General features: G+C 37.0%; 2 protein-coding genes and 1 long non-coding RNA gene across 3 annotated transcripts; 2 read left to right on the plus strand and 1 right to left on the minus strand.

Moving 5' to 3' along the window:
* The first annotated feature begins 86 nt into the window (after positions 1–86).
* Positions 87–8227, plus strand: LOC149050152 (uncharacterized). The gene is made up of 3 exons (XR_016183554.1): positions 87–425; positions 1561–1583; positions 6916–8227. It is a non-coding gene; the product is annotated as an uncharacterized LOC149050152 (long non-coding RNA).
* On the minus strand, positions 2568–12998 carry LOC113671195 (E3 ubiquitin-protein ligase RMND5A-like). The gene is made up of 8 exons (XM_027187412.2): positions 12811–12998; positions 12139–12284; positions 10429–10563; positions 8624–8724; positions 7284–7444; positions 6899–7167; positions 4607–4761; positions 2568–4070 (listed from the first exon to the last, which is right to left on the minus strand). The coding sequence occupies exons 1-8, from the start codon at positions 12944–12946 to the stop codon at positions 4004–4006; spliced, it is 1170 nt and encodes a 389-aa protein (XP_027043213.2). The 5' UTR covers positions 12947–12998; the 3' UTR covers positions 2568–4003.
* A 1-nt stretch (position 12999) lies between these two features.
* Positions 13000–14979, plus strand: LOC149050153 (replication termination factor 2-like). Its single transcript, XM_089195987.1, has one exon. The coding sequence runs from the start codon at positions 13119–13121 to the stop codon at positions 14043–14045; it is 927 nt and encodes a 308-aa protein (XP_089052113.1). The 5' UTR covers positions 13000–13118; the 3' UTR covers positions 14046–14979.
* Positions 14980–15599: the final 620 nt, after the last annotated feature.

Genomic DNA, 15599 nt, shown 5'->3' on the forward strand with positions numbered 1-15599 from the left:
AGCTACGATTTATTTTGGAATGAAGTCCAAATAACCAATCCCACAGCGCTCCAAATTAACTTAAGAAAACCAGAAAGCTCATTGATGATCGCTAACCAAATAAAGACCCATCGATATGAAAGTTGAATTGTTTTCGGATGAACTGTCCGCCCTCTAGGGCCAAAACAGAACAGATGGCGCAAACAAAGTCGGACAATACCTTCCTTGTAGCGCCATATGAACTATAATAAGATTTTTTTTCGTGGACTGCGGAATAATTGCCGGCGTTTGGGTTACTCAACGAAATTCAAAGACACAAAGCTTGTTACAGGATCTGCTTCGAAATAATTGGGAAGCAACTGATCAAAATAAGTGAAGTAAAATGAATTGGATCAAGTACGTGATAAAAAGATTTGTTTGAAATAGCCAAGCTTTGGTGATTACTGGTAAGAATTAAAGTAGTTTGTTATGCAAAGGTGACAGCCGAACATCTTTCACCAGCCACAAAATTCTCAGAAATTGGAAAAAAAAACGATCTGGTAGGATAAATTTGCAAACGCCTCTCGAAAGGACTGTGTGGAAAGTTTGTTTGACTTCTAAATGAATTGCAACATCACCCAACGTGACGACTTTGCAATTCTGAATTGACACAATTACCCGAGAGTATTTTTCATTTTCTTAAGATCGAATTTATCTCTGTTTTCAAAGCAAAAAATAAAATTAAAAATTGGGCGCCTTAAAAACAGATGGTCAAGCTGTTGCCTTGATTTATCTACATATCGAGTCCTTTGTTCTAAATTTAGCCATTACTAACAACGGTACTTATCATAAATTAACGAAAAGTAAGCAATATCGACCACTTACTCCTACAGTTTTCCTTTGGATGGTGTTATGGTGTCTGATAGCCTAGCGTCAGTGTCAATAATTGTATCTTGAATTTGAAAACCCGTAAAAAAAGTGGGTCACCTGCACACAATGTGGACCGACAAAACCAAAAATAGTGGGAATTTATTAAACGTGTGTGAGCGTTCAACTTCAGTTGATCTTTTCGTCTTCTTTAACACACCGTTTCACTGATAATCAACTACCTTCCGCGAATCGATACGGGTGAAAACTGAACAACACTTGTGGTATTTTAGTCGCATTTTCAAGCCCATTACTTCACGTTTCGCCATCCCAAATCTTTCCGACAATTTCCATATTACAAGTTTGTGAACTTTCACACGTCTAAAATTTTCATAGTATAATTGCCACAAAAAGTAGTGTGAGAGACATACGTGCACCACAGCGTGCCCTTGTATCCGGTGTGACGCGAAAAAAAGAACAAAAATAAATGCTGAAAATTTTAAACGCGAGAGCGTAGGAATAATATGAAGTAAATTCTGCGCTCATTAGTCCTCAAGAGGCAAAATATTAACCAACAAAATTATATGTTTGGCTTTTTCGTTTGTTTGATATGGTTAATTCAGTTACAAATGCCTGAACAGCCGACAATTCTCAAACTGGAAAAATATTTGATAAAATACTCATGACATGCCAAATATTGAAATAAACGATATTTTGTTTTTCTACATCCACTAGGAAGTCCGCACGACATCAACCAGGTGAGTGCTGTGATGAGCATTGTTTTACTTCAATAAGACGCTCAAAATAAAAGTCTTTTCTCTACTAACTAGGTGGACAAAGCTTATAGTAGCTGGAAAACATACACTGGTAAACAAAATGATTACGCAGTTGATAATATTTCTGGTTTCGATTGGGTGAAATGAGTGGCTCGTCATAAACAATAGAAAACCAGACTTTGCGTGCAAAGAGTTTTGTTTAGCCACCCTAACTTCACGCAATTAAGATATCAATGCGCATTTGCGAACTGGTCTATAAATACGTATCTCGAAATAACACGCATTGAGTATTTCAACGTGCCAGTAAAGTCATTGCCTTACTTCAACTGCTTTTATGGTGAGAAAACCGTCTTTTCCTTGAAGTAAGTTTAAGGGGAGTTTGTCTATGAATGAAGTACAGTGAAGACATTTCAAATTCCTTGAAAATGAAGAAGGGACACCAAGTGAAGCTATTGTCGTCCAAGAAAATTTTAACAGAAGAAGTTTTGGAAAAATTCGCAAAAATTGACAGAGAACACGAAGTATTCCGAAAACAGTTCCAAACTGCCTGGATGAATGTGTTTGGAGCCACCCTCACTTCGCTGCAGACTTCTTTACAAGACAACTTGTTCCTAATGGTCGACGACTGTTACACCGAAGACTGTCCAAAGAAGGCCGATTGCGGTTTAATTGTGCAAGGATTTTTCGGTTAGATTAGAAACAGACACGGCCGCGGCACCTACACCATTGTATTCGCCCGAGCAGTTTTCTCCGCCCTTGACGCAATGATCAAAGCTGAAGTTCGATCTTGTTCAAGAAAAAGACAAAAAGGTTTTATAAAGACAACCTGAAAACTTCCATGGCTTGGAACAAAGAAACAGCGCATTACAAAATGGCGTTAACTTAGTTAATGAGCACGTTTTTGCTTTGAGTCATTATTTCCAGCCAATAAATTCTTAAAATGCTAGAATAACAAGAACTCGATCGGGCCTTCAAAAATATTTAATTAGCTTCAACCACAAAAAACAGTACTGTTACACAGAGTTAACAACTCACCCAACTAAGAATATGGTATTTCCTTTAAAGCCTAAAGGAAAATTCTTGAAAAATTATATTAAATAGGGTTTTTATTCGATCAGTATTATAGAGTTATTATCCGATCGGTATAAATCATTTGAAAGCGTGAGAAAACCTCAGTGGAATTGTACGAGACTAAAATGATAGCCTCAGGGTTTTGGAAGTCTGTGAAATTGTATAAATAGCAGATAAAAAGTGATTAAACAATTGATAATATCTACATAACAGAAGCCACAAATCATCAAAACACTTCTCAATCTTATGGAACGAAAACAGGAAAACAGAAACTTTTCATGCAGTTGCGAAACAGTTGAACAACTCATAAGTACTGTAATGCTGTATACCTCATAAACTTCATTTATAGTACAGTATGTACACCCTTACCTTCGTTAACTTTTTCGCGCTTATAGCTATAACAAAGGCCACAAATACATCTGGAAAATATACATTTCATGCTTCCTAAATATAGATATACCTTTATCTCTTTTTTTTCCTCAGTCTGTGAATAGTCATAGCCTCACACGTTTTGCACGCAATGACTTACGGAAACACTTTGGTACGAATTTCGCGGTTGACCGTAGAGTAAAGAACGTTAAAAAGCCATTTCCTGATTCCTCATAAAATTAATTAATATTTACAACAAATCTAAGAGTTTTAGATACGGGCGACAAAGATATCAGTGATTTATGTGCCAAACATGCAATATAATTGATGTTAAAAATGCTCATTGATTGTCAGACGCATACAATTCCGGCTGAAGCTCTCAGTTCCGTTGTTGAATGACCTAACCTTGTTTGAGAAAGACTACAAGACATGGCAGCTATGTCTGCGCACTGAGTCGAGAGAGAGTAAAAGCTTGTTTCACAGGCGGTGTTGGCCCTTTGAAGATGTTTCCGAGACAATGTCGATCAAAACTAAACATAAAGACAATGTACTGTGAGTTAAGTTTTCCATTCACTCACGTCGCATATCGTTTAAAATCCTGACCGGCCCTTTCTCGAAACCCGCACCCCTGACACGAATCTTAAAAAACTACATTTGCCTTTTAAACTCAGCCTACTTCATTGCAAAAACAGAAAGTACTTGGTAGAATAAAAGTAGTTTGGAAAACATCGGCGATCAACGATACGACCGAATACCAAGTTTTTTCATTCGGTCTGACTGTCCACTTCTTGACGTCGAGCGTACCGGTGAACCCCTGGGTATCAGACTTTCCCTGTCCTTGAGTTCAGCACCGTGATCTCTTCAAATAAAATTTAACAAGTGCCACGTAGAGTATGATATGCTTGATTATAACAACGGACCGCTGTGGAATGCGCAACTAGAATGTTTCTTTATGGTGTCTCTCAGTAAAAATTAATTTGTCGAGCATCGCCTGGAGTCATCTCCAGCGGACAATAAGGGCACTTCACTCTGGTGACAGAAAACAATGAGCTTTTCAGTTGGTAAGAGAACAATAGGGTGCTTGGATAAGTTTTCCATAATTAACCACACCCTAATCAACCAATCTAATGCTAAAAGAAAACCAATCGCACTTTGATCATTCGCACTTTCACGTGCTTCAAGCAATTTGCCTGAGTTTCCCTTTCCTCTTTTCCTTTAGTTCCCTTGATTATGACTGGTCGTTGTCAATTCTGGCTCTAGGTTTAAGATACTCAAATGAAATGCTCTCTTTGAGAGAGATTGGTGACAATGAAGATGAGAGTGATCATCAAAGTTATGCGACGGTCACCAACAAATGTATGACATTCAAATATTCACTGTCGTTAATGATAACAATCTTAAGATCTAAGGTTTTTAACGGAATTCTTAATGTTAGAGCTAAGCTAACAATGGAAAGTAACTGGGCGCGGACTTATAAGACTTAAAACTTCCTCTAGTATGGACGAGATTGCGATTACTCTTTAAAACTAAAATAGCAAGTTATTCCATAACACGTCATGACGTACTTGTTTCCGTTTGTGAGCTTGTTGAGAGCATCTCTAGAGATCACATGACCACACGACAGTCGAACGGGAGGGTTTGCATCTGTACACTGTTGCCGTAAAATGGGACAGGCGAACAGTGAATGGTAACGATACTGTGGGCCGAGGTCAACTTCAACCTGAAAACATAAACAACAAATAATAAGACCTCAATTACTATCAATCTCGTGCTAGTAGTAATTTGGTTCTACAGAAACGTGGTCAGAAATTATTTCCATATGGCTTTTCTGACGTGCATTTAAAGTCCCAAGTCAAAGGGCAGGGGTGGTTATAGAAAGGTAAGAATACTGAAAGGGGTGTTCCAAGAAAACATTGAGATTCATTTCAACTGGGGTCGATTGAGATAGTTGCATGTGGACATTGGTTAAGCAGTGAACACAGAGTCTCAATAGGCAGCCAAAAGTCCCTTCACCCGTTTGGAGACTCATTACATTAATTCATACCTTACAAAAATATACCACGTTCTCCCATTATAACAGATATGAATGGCCGATATATCTATTTACATGTAGTTACATACTGACCCATACGAAAAAGCTTAAAATTTTTTACAAAAGTCAAAAGATGCTCTAAAACACATCAATCGCTCAAAATACCAAGACTTAGTAGTAGAAATTGTTATCAAATAAATCATGCATGATTCCCTATCCCCAGAAAAAGATGGAATGCTTTTTGAGTCTACGGTTTGAGGCAACGTAGACTCCTTGTTATCGTGCCCATGAGTTCGTCCGTAAACATTCCCATCATTCGTGGCGGGCTTACACATACAAACATTACAGTAAATCATTTGGGAAAATGGCTGAAAGCAAATTTCCTAGTTATTGTTATGACCTAAAATTCACCCCTTGCATTGGTCACTCAATCACTCCTTCGTTCCACTTCTGTTAGCTTTTTGGTAAGTCCGCTAGTGTACATTACTTTCGCATGATCAGTTCGAATTCCCACATGGGGCTCAACTGATGGCTGAGAATTAGTCAAAATTTTAACAGTCTGCTGAAAAATAACGTGTATTTAACCGACAGCTAAGATGTGACACCAGATAATTTTACTGATGAATGAAAATTTGATTAAAATTAAGACTACATGCATAAGATCTCAACTCAGGGTTACACAAATCTTGCGCAGACGAGGCTCTCAGATAAATGTACTGATTAATGAGGGCGACAAACTGTCTTGCATTTCAGCATCTATAAGCCTTATTTTTAACCCTTGTTGATCCGGAATTTGAATACTCGATCGCACAAAAACACAATATTGATCGATAAACTGTTTTCTGGAATGACCTCCCCTTTTTTCAAAAAGCAGAAAAGGAAAAACAGACGTAATGCTTCGGTAATTGGCTTCACGAATGCCGATTTCTGTTCAGAAAAAGGTGACGTTCCGAATGAAGAGATTAAATATCATATGCTTGTGAAAGATAATTTAAAAAAAAAAGAGGAAAATGAAAAAAGAGAAAGCGCCTGGGGTGGATACCTCGACCTTTCGCTCATGGGGAGAAGCACAATCCATTGCGCTAAGCAAGCAACCGTAATTTGAGCGTGACAGTGTGCTATCAGTCAGAGGACCAAAAGTTTCAAAATACGAAGTCAGTTCAGTGGCCTCGGTATTTCACCCCTTCATAGTTCATTTTCCGAGTTCAGAGGCTCACAGCCACTTTGACTTTCACTTTTATTCGCACCGTTTGCATGCGGGTGCTTTTTCTAAGAGTCGAGCTCAACTTCATCAAGGAAGTGATAGTTTTGATTCTAGTTGCACAATCGTTACCTTCAGTAGAGCATTCAATAACCTATTTACTTAGAGTTATGCCTAGTTCGGGTAGCTTTTTTTTTCGGTTCGGCTGTACCTCTGATTTGATGAGTCGTATCACTCTCGATTGCTTTCAGCTCTAGCTCTGCAAAATGAACCCTCTATGGGTTTGCCTTGCATATTAAGAACCTTTCTAACTAAAAGCGGCGCTTAAGAAAGTCTTAAGTGAGTCCTGTAAGAGGATATTTGAGCCTCCTAAGAGGATATTTGAGACCCGGTGTAAACAAAAAGCGCAACGTGGACTCGTGAACCCGTAGGGTGCCTATTTTTTTTAATGAAGTTAAGAGGTTGGGGGCTCAAGAGGGGAGAGGAAAAGATCATCGAGGATTGGAAGTCGAATTGTCTCAATATGTGCTGTCATTGTGAACACAAGTAGTTCTAAAAATTAACACTCTTCTAAAAACATAACGATGTTGCAATAGAAAATCACAACTTTAAAAAAATACTTACCGGAAGTTCATCTTTAGATGTCCACACACCTGTGACCTGTCGCTGCTGCATAACTTGTCTGATCTGAAGAAGTGATGGTAGAGCGACACTGCCTGCTGTGATGCACACCTGTAGAGGGCTCTCTAATGACAAACCTAACAATGCACAGGCATCCCTAGCAAACACATCACAGATGTCAAGCCAATGAACTGGGTCCAGTAAAGAAGCATATGGTGAATTCTCAATACCCTTGCGACTGTACAAGAGACATGCCATCAACTGTTGTACATCTGTGGAGAAAAGAGTACAAGATGTGCTCTTTAGAACACAGTGGTCTGATGCAAAGCTCATGAAAACATTAAAGAACTTTCTGTCCAAAATAAAAATTTAAAAACACTTGTCTTACCTTTAGTATGGTCTGAGGCAAAGCTTGCAAATTGTTTTGAGTACTCAAGGGCCTCCTTATGTTGACCCTCCTTAAGAAGATCAAGAAATTTTAATTTGTGTAATCTGAATTCAAGAGAACTCCCCCTTAGTTTGAGTTCCATGTGTCTGGACTGAGCCCATCTGAAAAAACAAAAACAAAAAAAAGACACAAATGTATATCTAAATCACAAGAAAAGTAAAGTGAGGGCTCATTTTTAATACAGAAACCCGACAAGCACAGACAATTTAACTCTCTAAAATTTAAAAGCCCTTACTTACTCCATCAAGTTTCACAGTAAAAAGAAATGATAACTTTTAGAGCAATGTTATCAACCTTTTGACCCATAATTCTCCTTGTAAGAACCATCGGAAATGTTTAGAAGACAGGATGGAAAAGATGTATACTTATGTTAGGGTATAAAGGGTTAAGTGACATGACAGGAAGTGAAGTGCAAAGACAAAACTGATAAATACTAAATAAGATGTTTTAATAATGGTTGCCTCTCAGAATAATTGCGAAAGTGTAAGTGAAAATGCTACAATATTTTATGAATATTTGTTGTTTTCTGTGGTTGGATTAAAGATCACAAAATGTTATTCGAAAGAATGGCGAATGAATATTCATTTACATACTCAAGTTACACTTGAGTCTCTTTCCGTTTTGTTAAAAACTTCTATCAGACATGCAAAACTCTACTTAATTTAAAGGAAGAACACAGATGAGAAATGGTTGGCAGCCAACATTCCTCGGATGGTGTGATTGTTTAATCAGAATACAGAGACTGGGAACTATAAAATGAGAATGTCTGGGTGTTTGCCAAACTTTACAGTGTTATTCAAGTAAATTCTAAACATGGAATCCATGTTACTGGTTAATTATGCATTCAATTCCTTATAAAATAAAGAAATGGCTACTGAACAAAATCATTTGGTGTTTCAATATTGTAAAATTTTTTTGTCACCAATAATCAAAGAAAATAAGGTACAGTAGCCTGCAAAAGATGACAGACTACTGACAGTATGGGCCACCTACCCACTGTTATAGACACTTTTTTGTTCATAACAATGTAAAAAATGTAAGTATAAAAATTGCATGAATCTGCAGGTAGTCTTTGGCTCATCTAGGTAGGTAAAATCTTTACTAATATATATAAAAGACAGTTATGAACTTGTATCCCATTAAGGAAGAGGAAACAAATTTCTTGAGCTTTAATGAAACAACAGTTACTTGTACATACCCCTCATTTCTAAGACTTATATGTACCTGTAATGCTCTCTAGAGTTTTTTGGGGAAAAAAAAAAACCAATGTATTCACTCACTGTAGAGCTGGGTCTAAGTTTCTCTCTCTACAAGCCTCCAGGATTCTGTTGAGTTCAGTGAAAGGTTCTCTTCGTGAATCATCAATCTGCAGATTGGCTTCCTGTTGTAAGTGTTAACAAACTCAGATTGTAATATTTATTACAGTGTAGCAAATATGGCTGAGAAGGTTTAAATTGCCTTAATTGTATACGTTTCATATGCTAGTTAGAAAACAAACTTGAAAATCAAAATTGATGAATAGCACATATATATCAAATTTGGAAATTTTTGCAAAGACGTTAACTTTGCTTAAAGATACTTAACCTGGGCTTAGCTATGAAGAGAGAGATTGAAAAGTCCATTGAACACTTATCATATAACCTTTTATAAAAAGGCTGCATTTGCTGCGAATATCGACAAAGACCTTTTTGTAAGCTAATGCTTCAATGGGTGAGTGATTGTTTGAGAAGCAATTGGTGGCTCAACTATTGTTTACAATCTGATAGGAAACATGAGTTGTGGGAACAGCTAAAATTCATTGGCTGATTGATTTAATTCAATTATCTTATGTGAGCATTAGTAGAAGCTGAATCAACCAGTAATGAACAATTCTGAAGACTAGCATGAAGGAAGTGGAATTTACTGCTGCATATATTTAATTTCACCCAGTAAAACAAAGAAAGCAACAAAAAACGAAAGACTTGCAATCACAAAATTTACATCCAGCACTTCGAGGCAGGGGAGTGAGAGGTTTGTTTCCAATTGCAAGCAGAAGAAAACTCTGTAAACAAAGATCATGCCATTGCAATTCACAGGATATTATCTATTATTATTTTTGTTGACTGCCTGTTGAAAGTGTTTAGCATTAGCAATGTTGGATGGTTGCCACCATTCTTGATCTTTCTGTGACCTTTTGAAAGCTTTCAAACAAACTCAACAAGTGAGACCTGAAATGACTAGAGATCTTTTAGAGTTATTTTCAGACAACTTTTACCTTTATAAACAAGTTTTGAGTAAAAACTACCGACATTGTCTTATCACAGCGTATACCACATCTCCAGGCAAAATAAGATTTTCAGTTTACGAGAACATACATTGCATTGACTCAAGTTTCAGTAACCAGTAACCATATGCCCTTTTGGAGGACATTTTGTGTGAATCTCAGGCAGCAGGTTTGCAAGTCAACAAATGGAGGATTTTGATTACAAAATAAACAATCAGTTAAACAATTTTTACAAAGGACACTAAAATCTAATGATCATTTACCAAAGTTAAACATAGAAAACTCTGTTTAAAGCCATTTTATTCCGAATGGAACTAATGGGCTAATGAGAGCAAAATTGTTTTTCATATAACTGGTACTCTCCAGCAAAGCTTTATGGAGGTAGCAAGCTACTTCAAATCTTATGGAAAGCACTGTACAGCAGTGGCGGATCCAGACCTTGAGCTAAGGGGAGAACCTGGTTTTTTTTTGTCACTTGCCCTGCTAGTTTTTCTTCCTTCTATGATTCTTTTTTTTTTTTTAACCGAGAACAAGGGGGGTCCTAGGCCCCTCTCCTGGATCCACCACTGCTGTGTGGTATGAGAAAAATCTTAAAAAAATAAAATTAATGGCCATATCATTTAACACATCCTGGACAGGCTGACAGCTAAGATAATAAAAACACATGTATACTATTCCTATACACCCAGCAAGAGACACTTTTTAACTAAAACCTATCACCTGTGGGTAACAAAGAAGTTGAAACCTAAAAATAGTGTTATCCTACAGGTAAAAAAGAATCAACAGAATAAGATCATGGATTTTAGCAGATTAAATCTGTACCTTTATTAACTCTTCAGCAATGTCTAATCTCCCTTGTCGCAAGAGATGTTCACATAAAACTTCATTCAGCAGAGATGCATTTTCACCATCAAACACCCCTGGTTGACTACATGTTGTGTTATCTATCACAAAATTCTGGAAAGCAACAATCAAAAATACATATTAATGCAACCTTTTCTGCATTTATGGCATTGATAAAAACTTTGAAAGAACTCAGTTAGCACTTGCGCCATGGCACACAATTAGGACTTTCTTTCATTATTATTGTTCAATTTCAGGCATGCGCTCATTGGTTAATTCAAATGATTTAAATTTTTATGATGTTATATGTTTGGTCACACATACAAAATAAAGTGGACTTCGAATTTTTGAGTCAAACTGTACTTGTGTTGTTCCTTCAGCATTTAAAGGAGTTTTCTGATAGATTTTGTGGAATTTGAGGGCTGTCAGGAAAACCGTCAGAACACGAATAATATTACAGGAGTATCAACTGAAGCAAAAACTGACAAAGCAATGCTTTCCCTCTTCTTTTTTTATGTTACCATGTTATCAAGAACATGAAAATTGAAATGTTGGTAGAGAGGCAAAGATTTGAGAACAAAAATAAAACTTGGAAACTATCTTTCAGCAGAGGGCATTATCCTCTGATGAATTACGGTCAACTCGCCGATGGTCCAACTTGCCGACGTATAAAATTGAGTAGAGACGTCGGCAAGTTGGTCCTCAATCCAATACAACTTATTAGAAGTTAAACATACAGAAAAGTAAACAATATTTAGTAAAAAAACACTGGTGAACATTGGTGAACATCACCAATGACTATAACAGCTTAAGACACAAACAAGTTATTGTGCGACAACAACACCGTAAAGACTCATCATGTCAATCGCTCAGATTTTTTAAAGAAAACTTGGCTTTCTAGACAAGATCTTTAATAAAAAGCAATTCTTTTTATTTGCAACAAGGTTTATAAGGATCTCAAGACGAATAAAGCGAAGTAAACATCGCCAATGAACAAAATTGGCTGTAGATGCAAATGAGTTGTGTGACAACAACACTGTAAAGACTCATCATGTTAATTGCTCAGATTTTTAAAGAAAACTTGGCTTTATAGACAAGATCTTTAGTAAAGAGCAATTCTTTTTATTTGCAACAAAGTTTATAAGGATCTCAAGGCCAATAAAGCAAAGTAAATATCGCCAATGACTATATCTGCTTCAGACGCAAACAAGCTATTGTGTGACAACAACACTGTAAAGACTCATCATGTCAATCGCTCAGATTTTTTAAAGAAAACTTAGCTTTCTAGACAAGATCGTTAGTAAAAAGCAATTCTTTTTATTTGCTACAAAGTTTATAAGGATCTCAATCTTTTGTTTGGTGTTCACCAATGTTCACCAGTGTTTTTTTTACTAAATATCGTTTACTTTTCTGTATGTTTAACTTCTAATAAGTTTAATGGATTGAGGACCAACTCGCCAATGTCTCTACCCGATTTTATACATCGGCGAGTTGGCGTCGGTGAGTTGGACCGTCGGTGAGTTGACTGGATACCTCCTCTGGTATACATGTGCAAATAACAACAAGCCAGTAGAAATTTACAAACTAAAAAGACAAAAAATATTTTAACTTAAATAGAACACATATTGTCCCAGCCAGGCCTTGAAACAGCCCTAACTCTCTCCTCTCATACAACATATTATGGCTTACTCTATCAACAGCTTTTCCTATCTTTGAGATCCCACCATGCAGTTCTTTGTGCTCTGTGGCTAGTTTTGAAACTGTGTCTTTAATCTTCCTGGAAGACTGGTTAAGGAGGTGTAGCTGTAATGGGGATACTTCATCATCTTTACTCACTACATATAAAAATGAAAAAAAGGTAAAACTTGGACCAAAATCAAATGAAACAAATGAATTCAATCCATGAACTGAAAATAAAAATGTTTCCATTTGAATGACAGCAATTTAGAAATAAATTGAGATTAACAACAATTCCCAAAATTCATTCTAAATTTCACAAAATATAATTTATTTCTAGTTAAAATTATCTGTTAAATTATAAATTGAAACAACTTATAGCGAAAGAAAATCAGAAAATCGTGCATTTGTAAACAGCGTAAACTGTTTTGGTTTCCGTACAATTTTACGTAATGCTAAAAGAATTGAAATGTGCGTAAGGGTAGAATTAACTATAAACGTACAGCTTAATAAAAAATAACGCTTCTTATACATATGTAAATTATGAAGAGATACATTTTCCTGTACAATCCCAGTAATTAAAATAAGATACTCAAATGATACTGGCGATTATCGGTATGCAAAAACGAGTTTGGAGAGAAATCTCTAGTAGAAATAAAATCTTAAATGTAGCTTCTTTCTCACTTTTCGATAACTCCTCTTGAACATTTGAAATCTGGTTGCTTAATTCTGCCAACGAAGTATCTGTATGTTCCTTTATGTTGTTGTATTTTTGCGACAACCTTTCCAATTCTCTCTCGACGCTTAAGCAAGCGTCCATTTTGTTTTCTGTATCATTAATAGCCAAGTAACCGCGTCTCAGTTTGCAGTTTGCAATACCTGACGGGACAACGTCATTTCCCTGTTGCACTTGTCGCCATCTTGCTGTTAAGGACTATTTGAACTTGCAAAGGACTTTCTTTAAAAATCTCATCCAACAGAAGGCTCAAACGATGGGATGCGATGGCGGTACGATTCCCAGGAGAGATGAACTCGTTAGGATGAAGAAAAAGCCTGAGCAAGTTGAGAAGAATTATGAATTAAACGCAAAATGGTTCCATTGTGCTCTGAGTCAGGCCGAGTTACGGGAACCAGTTGTATGTTGTGAACTGGGAAACTTGTACAACAAAGAAGCGGTGCTGGAATATCTGATCGACAAATCATCTGTAACTTCAGATGTCGCCAGCCACATTAGGAGTCTGAAAGACGTAAAAGAGCTAAACCTCACTCACAACCCAGCCTTCGAACAGAAGTCCACGGAACAAGCCGATAGCTACTTAGATTTTCAAGCATCACGTTTTATCTGTCCTGTCGTTGGTATCGAGATGAACGGGAGATACAAGTTTTGCTTTCTGTGGAAGTGTGGCTGTGTGTTCTCCGAGCGAGCCCTGAAGGAGGTCCCGTCTACTGTTTGCAACAAGTGTGGAAAAGCTTCCTCTGATGACGATATTGTTGTTATCAACGGTAGTGAAGATGAGGTTAGTGGTATGAGGGCGAAAATGGAGGAAAAGCGCCAAAAGGCGAAATTGGAGAAGAAAGCAAAGAAGACAAAGATCTCCGAGACCACAACTTCGGCAAATGAAGAATCTTCAGGGACCAGCGTGAATGGTGAGAGTCAAAAGAATGGCCCAGGAAAGCCAGCAAAGAGAGCTAAAACCGAGCATGAGCCCTCATCGTCAACTGACTGGAAAACTAAGGGGCCGAAGCTCAATGGGGCATCTTTGTCAAAGGGAAAGCTTCCTGAACTGTCAAAACATAAGACTGTGGCTGAAGACCCGAAGGCAAGCAAAGTTTTTAAATCTCTCTTTGCTTCGAGCAACAAGGACCGACCTAAACACCTACAGTCAAACTGGGTGACTTATCATTCCTATCATATTTAGTTATGTGCATCTTGTTCACTTGCCAAACAGCATGAATTTAAGTCTATATTTGCATGTAATTTGTTTTCCTATTTGTATGGAATCAACTCTACAGCAGTATTTAGTAAACCCCATTTAGACTTGGGTATTCATTAATCATACCTTTCATTTTTTCTCCTCATGATCTTATTTTATGAAACAACATACAATTCAGTAACCTTAAGTAGGCATGAAGGGTCTAATACTCTAAGCCACTGAAATGTTTCTCCTTTAGCTTAGCTATTTCCTCAGCTAAGTAAGGTTTGATTTCCCAGTTTAAGGTACATGTACCATCAGAGCCATCTATAAGAGCCAGCAGCTAGCCAAAACCACTGCTTAGTTTGCAATCCTTATGTGGTTACTTTCACCACATATTACCATATTTACTGATGAGAAGTAGTATAATTGTTGAAACACCTTAAAAGGAATTTGTACATAAGCCATTTCCCAGTTAGTAATGGAATTGAATGTGTGAAGCTTCTTAACTGGCCATCAATTCCACTTTCAGAATTTGCTCAAAGGTTTCTTCAAACTTCATGGGGTGCCTGTGACATTTTCACCTGCAGTTAATTGATTGTAACAACATAGTGTAACTGATAACCTGGTTACCTACTATTTGTCCTCTACACTTCAATCTAATAGACAACCCTGTTTAAAGATGATGCAACCACAAAAGAATAAGTTTGCAATAATTTTAGAATTACTTTATAAGTAGAAATGTTCGGCCAGTTACATTCACTAACCTAACCTCACAGAGCTGACTGGTTATGTTCCTTAGTAAGTGTAATCAATGAGGGGGAAGGGATTGGGGGGGGGGGGGGGCTCTTTATCATCTGTTTGTACATTTCAAAATGTAATTTGCAGTATTGTTTAGGAAGCCCTCTATTGTTACAAATAAAAAAATTCCTTCAAGTGACTGTTGGTTGCAGTTTTCTTTTTGTGGCCATATTTTCTTTCTTTACCCACAAGAACATTCAGTTTTGATGTGCCTTTCAAAGCAGTTGATAAAACACATGACATTCAAATCCCAGCAATGTATGGTGTTCTTCATATGAATCTAGTTTGATGGCCTAGTTACATATAGTACCTGGCAATGGAGCACTGTAAGTACTAGTGAGGGGGTTAAAGCTTCTACTTTTGTTGAAATAACTTGGATCTTTCTTTCTTTACTCAGTAACATATTTAACATCAATTTCTTTGTTTGTTTGTTTTTTACCACATTGATGATGATTTTCTTAGTTTAGGCAGAGGTCCTCTTTTAAAAGAACTAGTAACCCTAATTATACTCACCCATCATGGAAGACTGAAAAGTGAGTAAGAAAAAATATGAAAGATTTTCCCCATACCTCGTTCTATTCTCTACTCCGGGAAAAGTTAGCAGACCGGCAGATTACCATTGATTTCAGGACAAAACCAATTTACAGTTTCCTGACAAGCTGACCCAAGTGAATTTTTTCACCCAGAATATGCAATGTTATGCATTCAGATGTTTATAAGGCAGAGTAGATGTGGGAAAACGTTAAATTTATTCAGTAA

This window comes from Pocillopora damicornis, chromosome 2 (genome assembly GCF_964200805.1).
Source record: "Pocillopora damicornis chromosome 2, jaPocDami1.2, whole genome shotgun sequence".
Lineage (NCBI taxonomy): Eukaryota > Metazoa > Cnidaria > Anthozoa > Scleractinia > Pocilloporidae > Pocillopora > Pocillopora damicornis.

Bases quoted from the DNA above. Each gene is read 5' to 3' on its own strand.
- LOC149050153 (XM_089195987.1), top strand. From the start codon at position 13,119: ATGGGATGCGATGGCGGTACGATTCCCAGGAGAGATGAACTCGTTAGG.
- LOC113671195 (XM_027187412.2), bottom strand. From the start codon at position 12,946: ATGGACGCTTGCTTAAGCGTCGAGAGAGAATTGGAAAGGTTGTCGCAA. The intron at 7,168-7,283 runs GTAAGACAAGTG...TTTTCTCCACAG, and splicing joins TGCCTCAGACCATACTAAAG to ATGTACAACAGTTGATGGCA. The intron at 4,071-4,606 runs GTACGTCATGAC...TTCTGTCACCAG, and splicing joins AAGCTCACAAACGGAAACAA to AGTGAAGTGCCCTTATTGTC.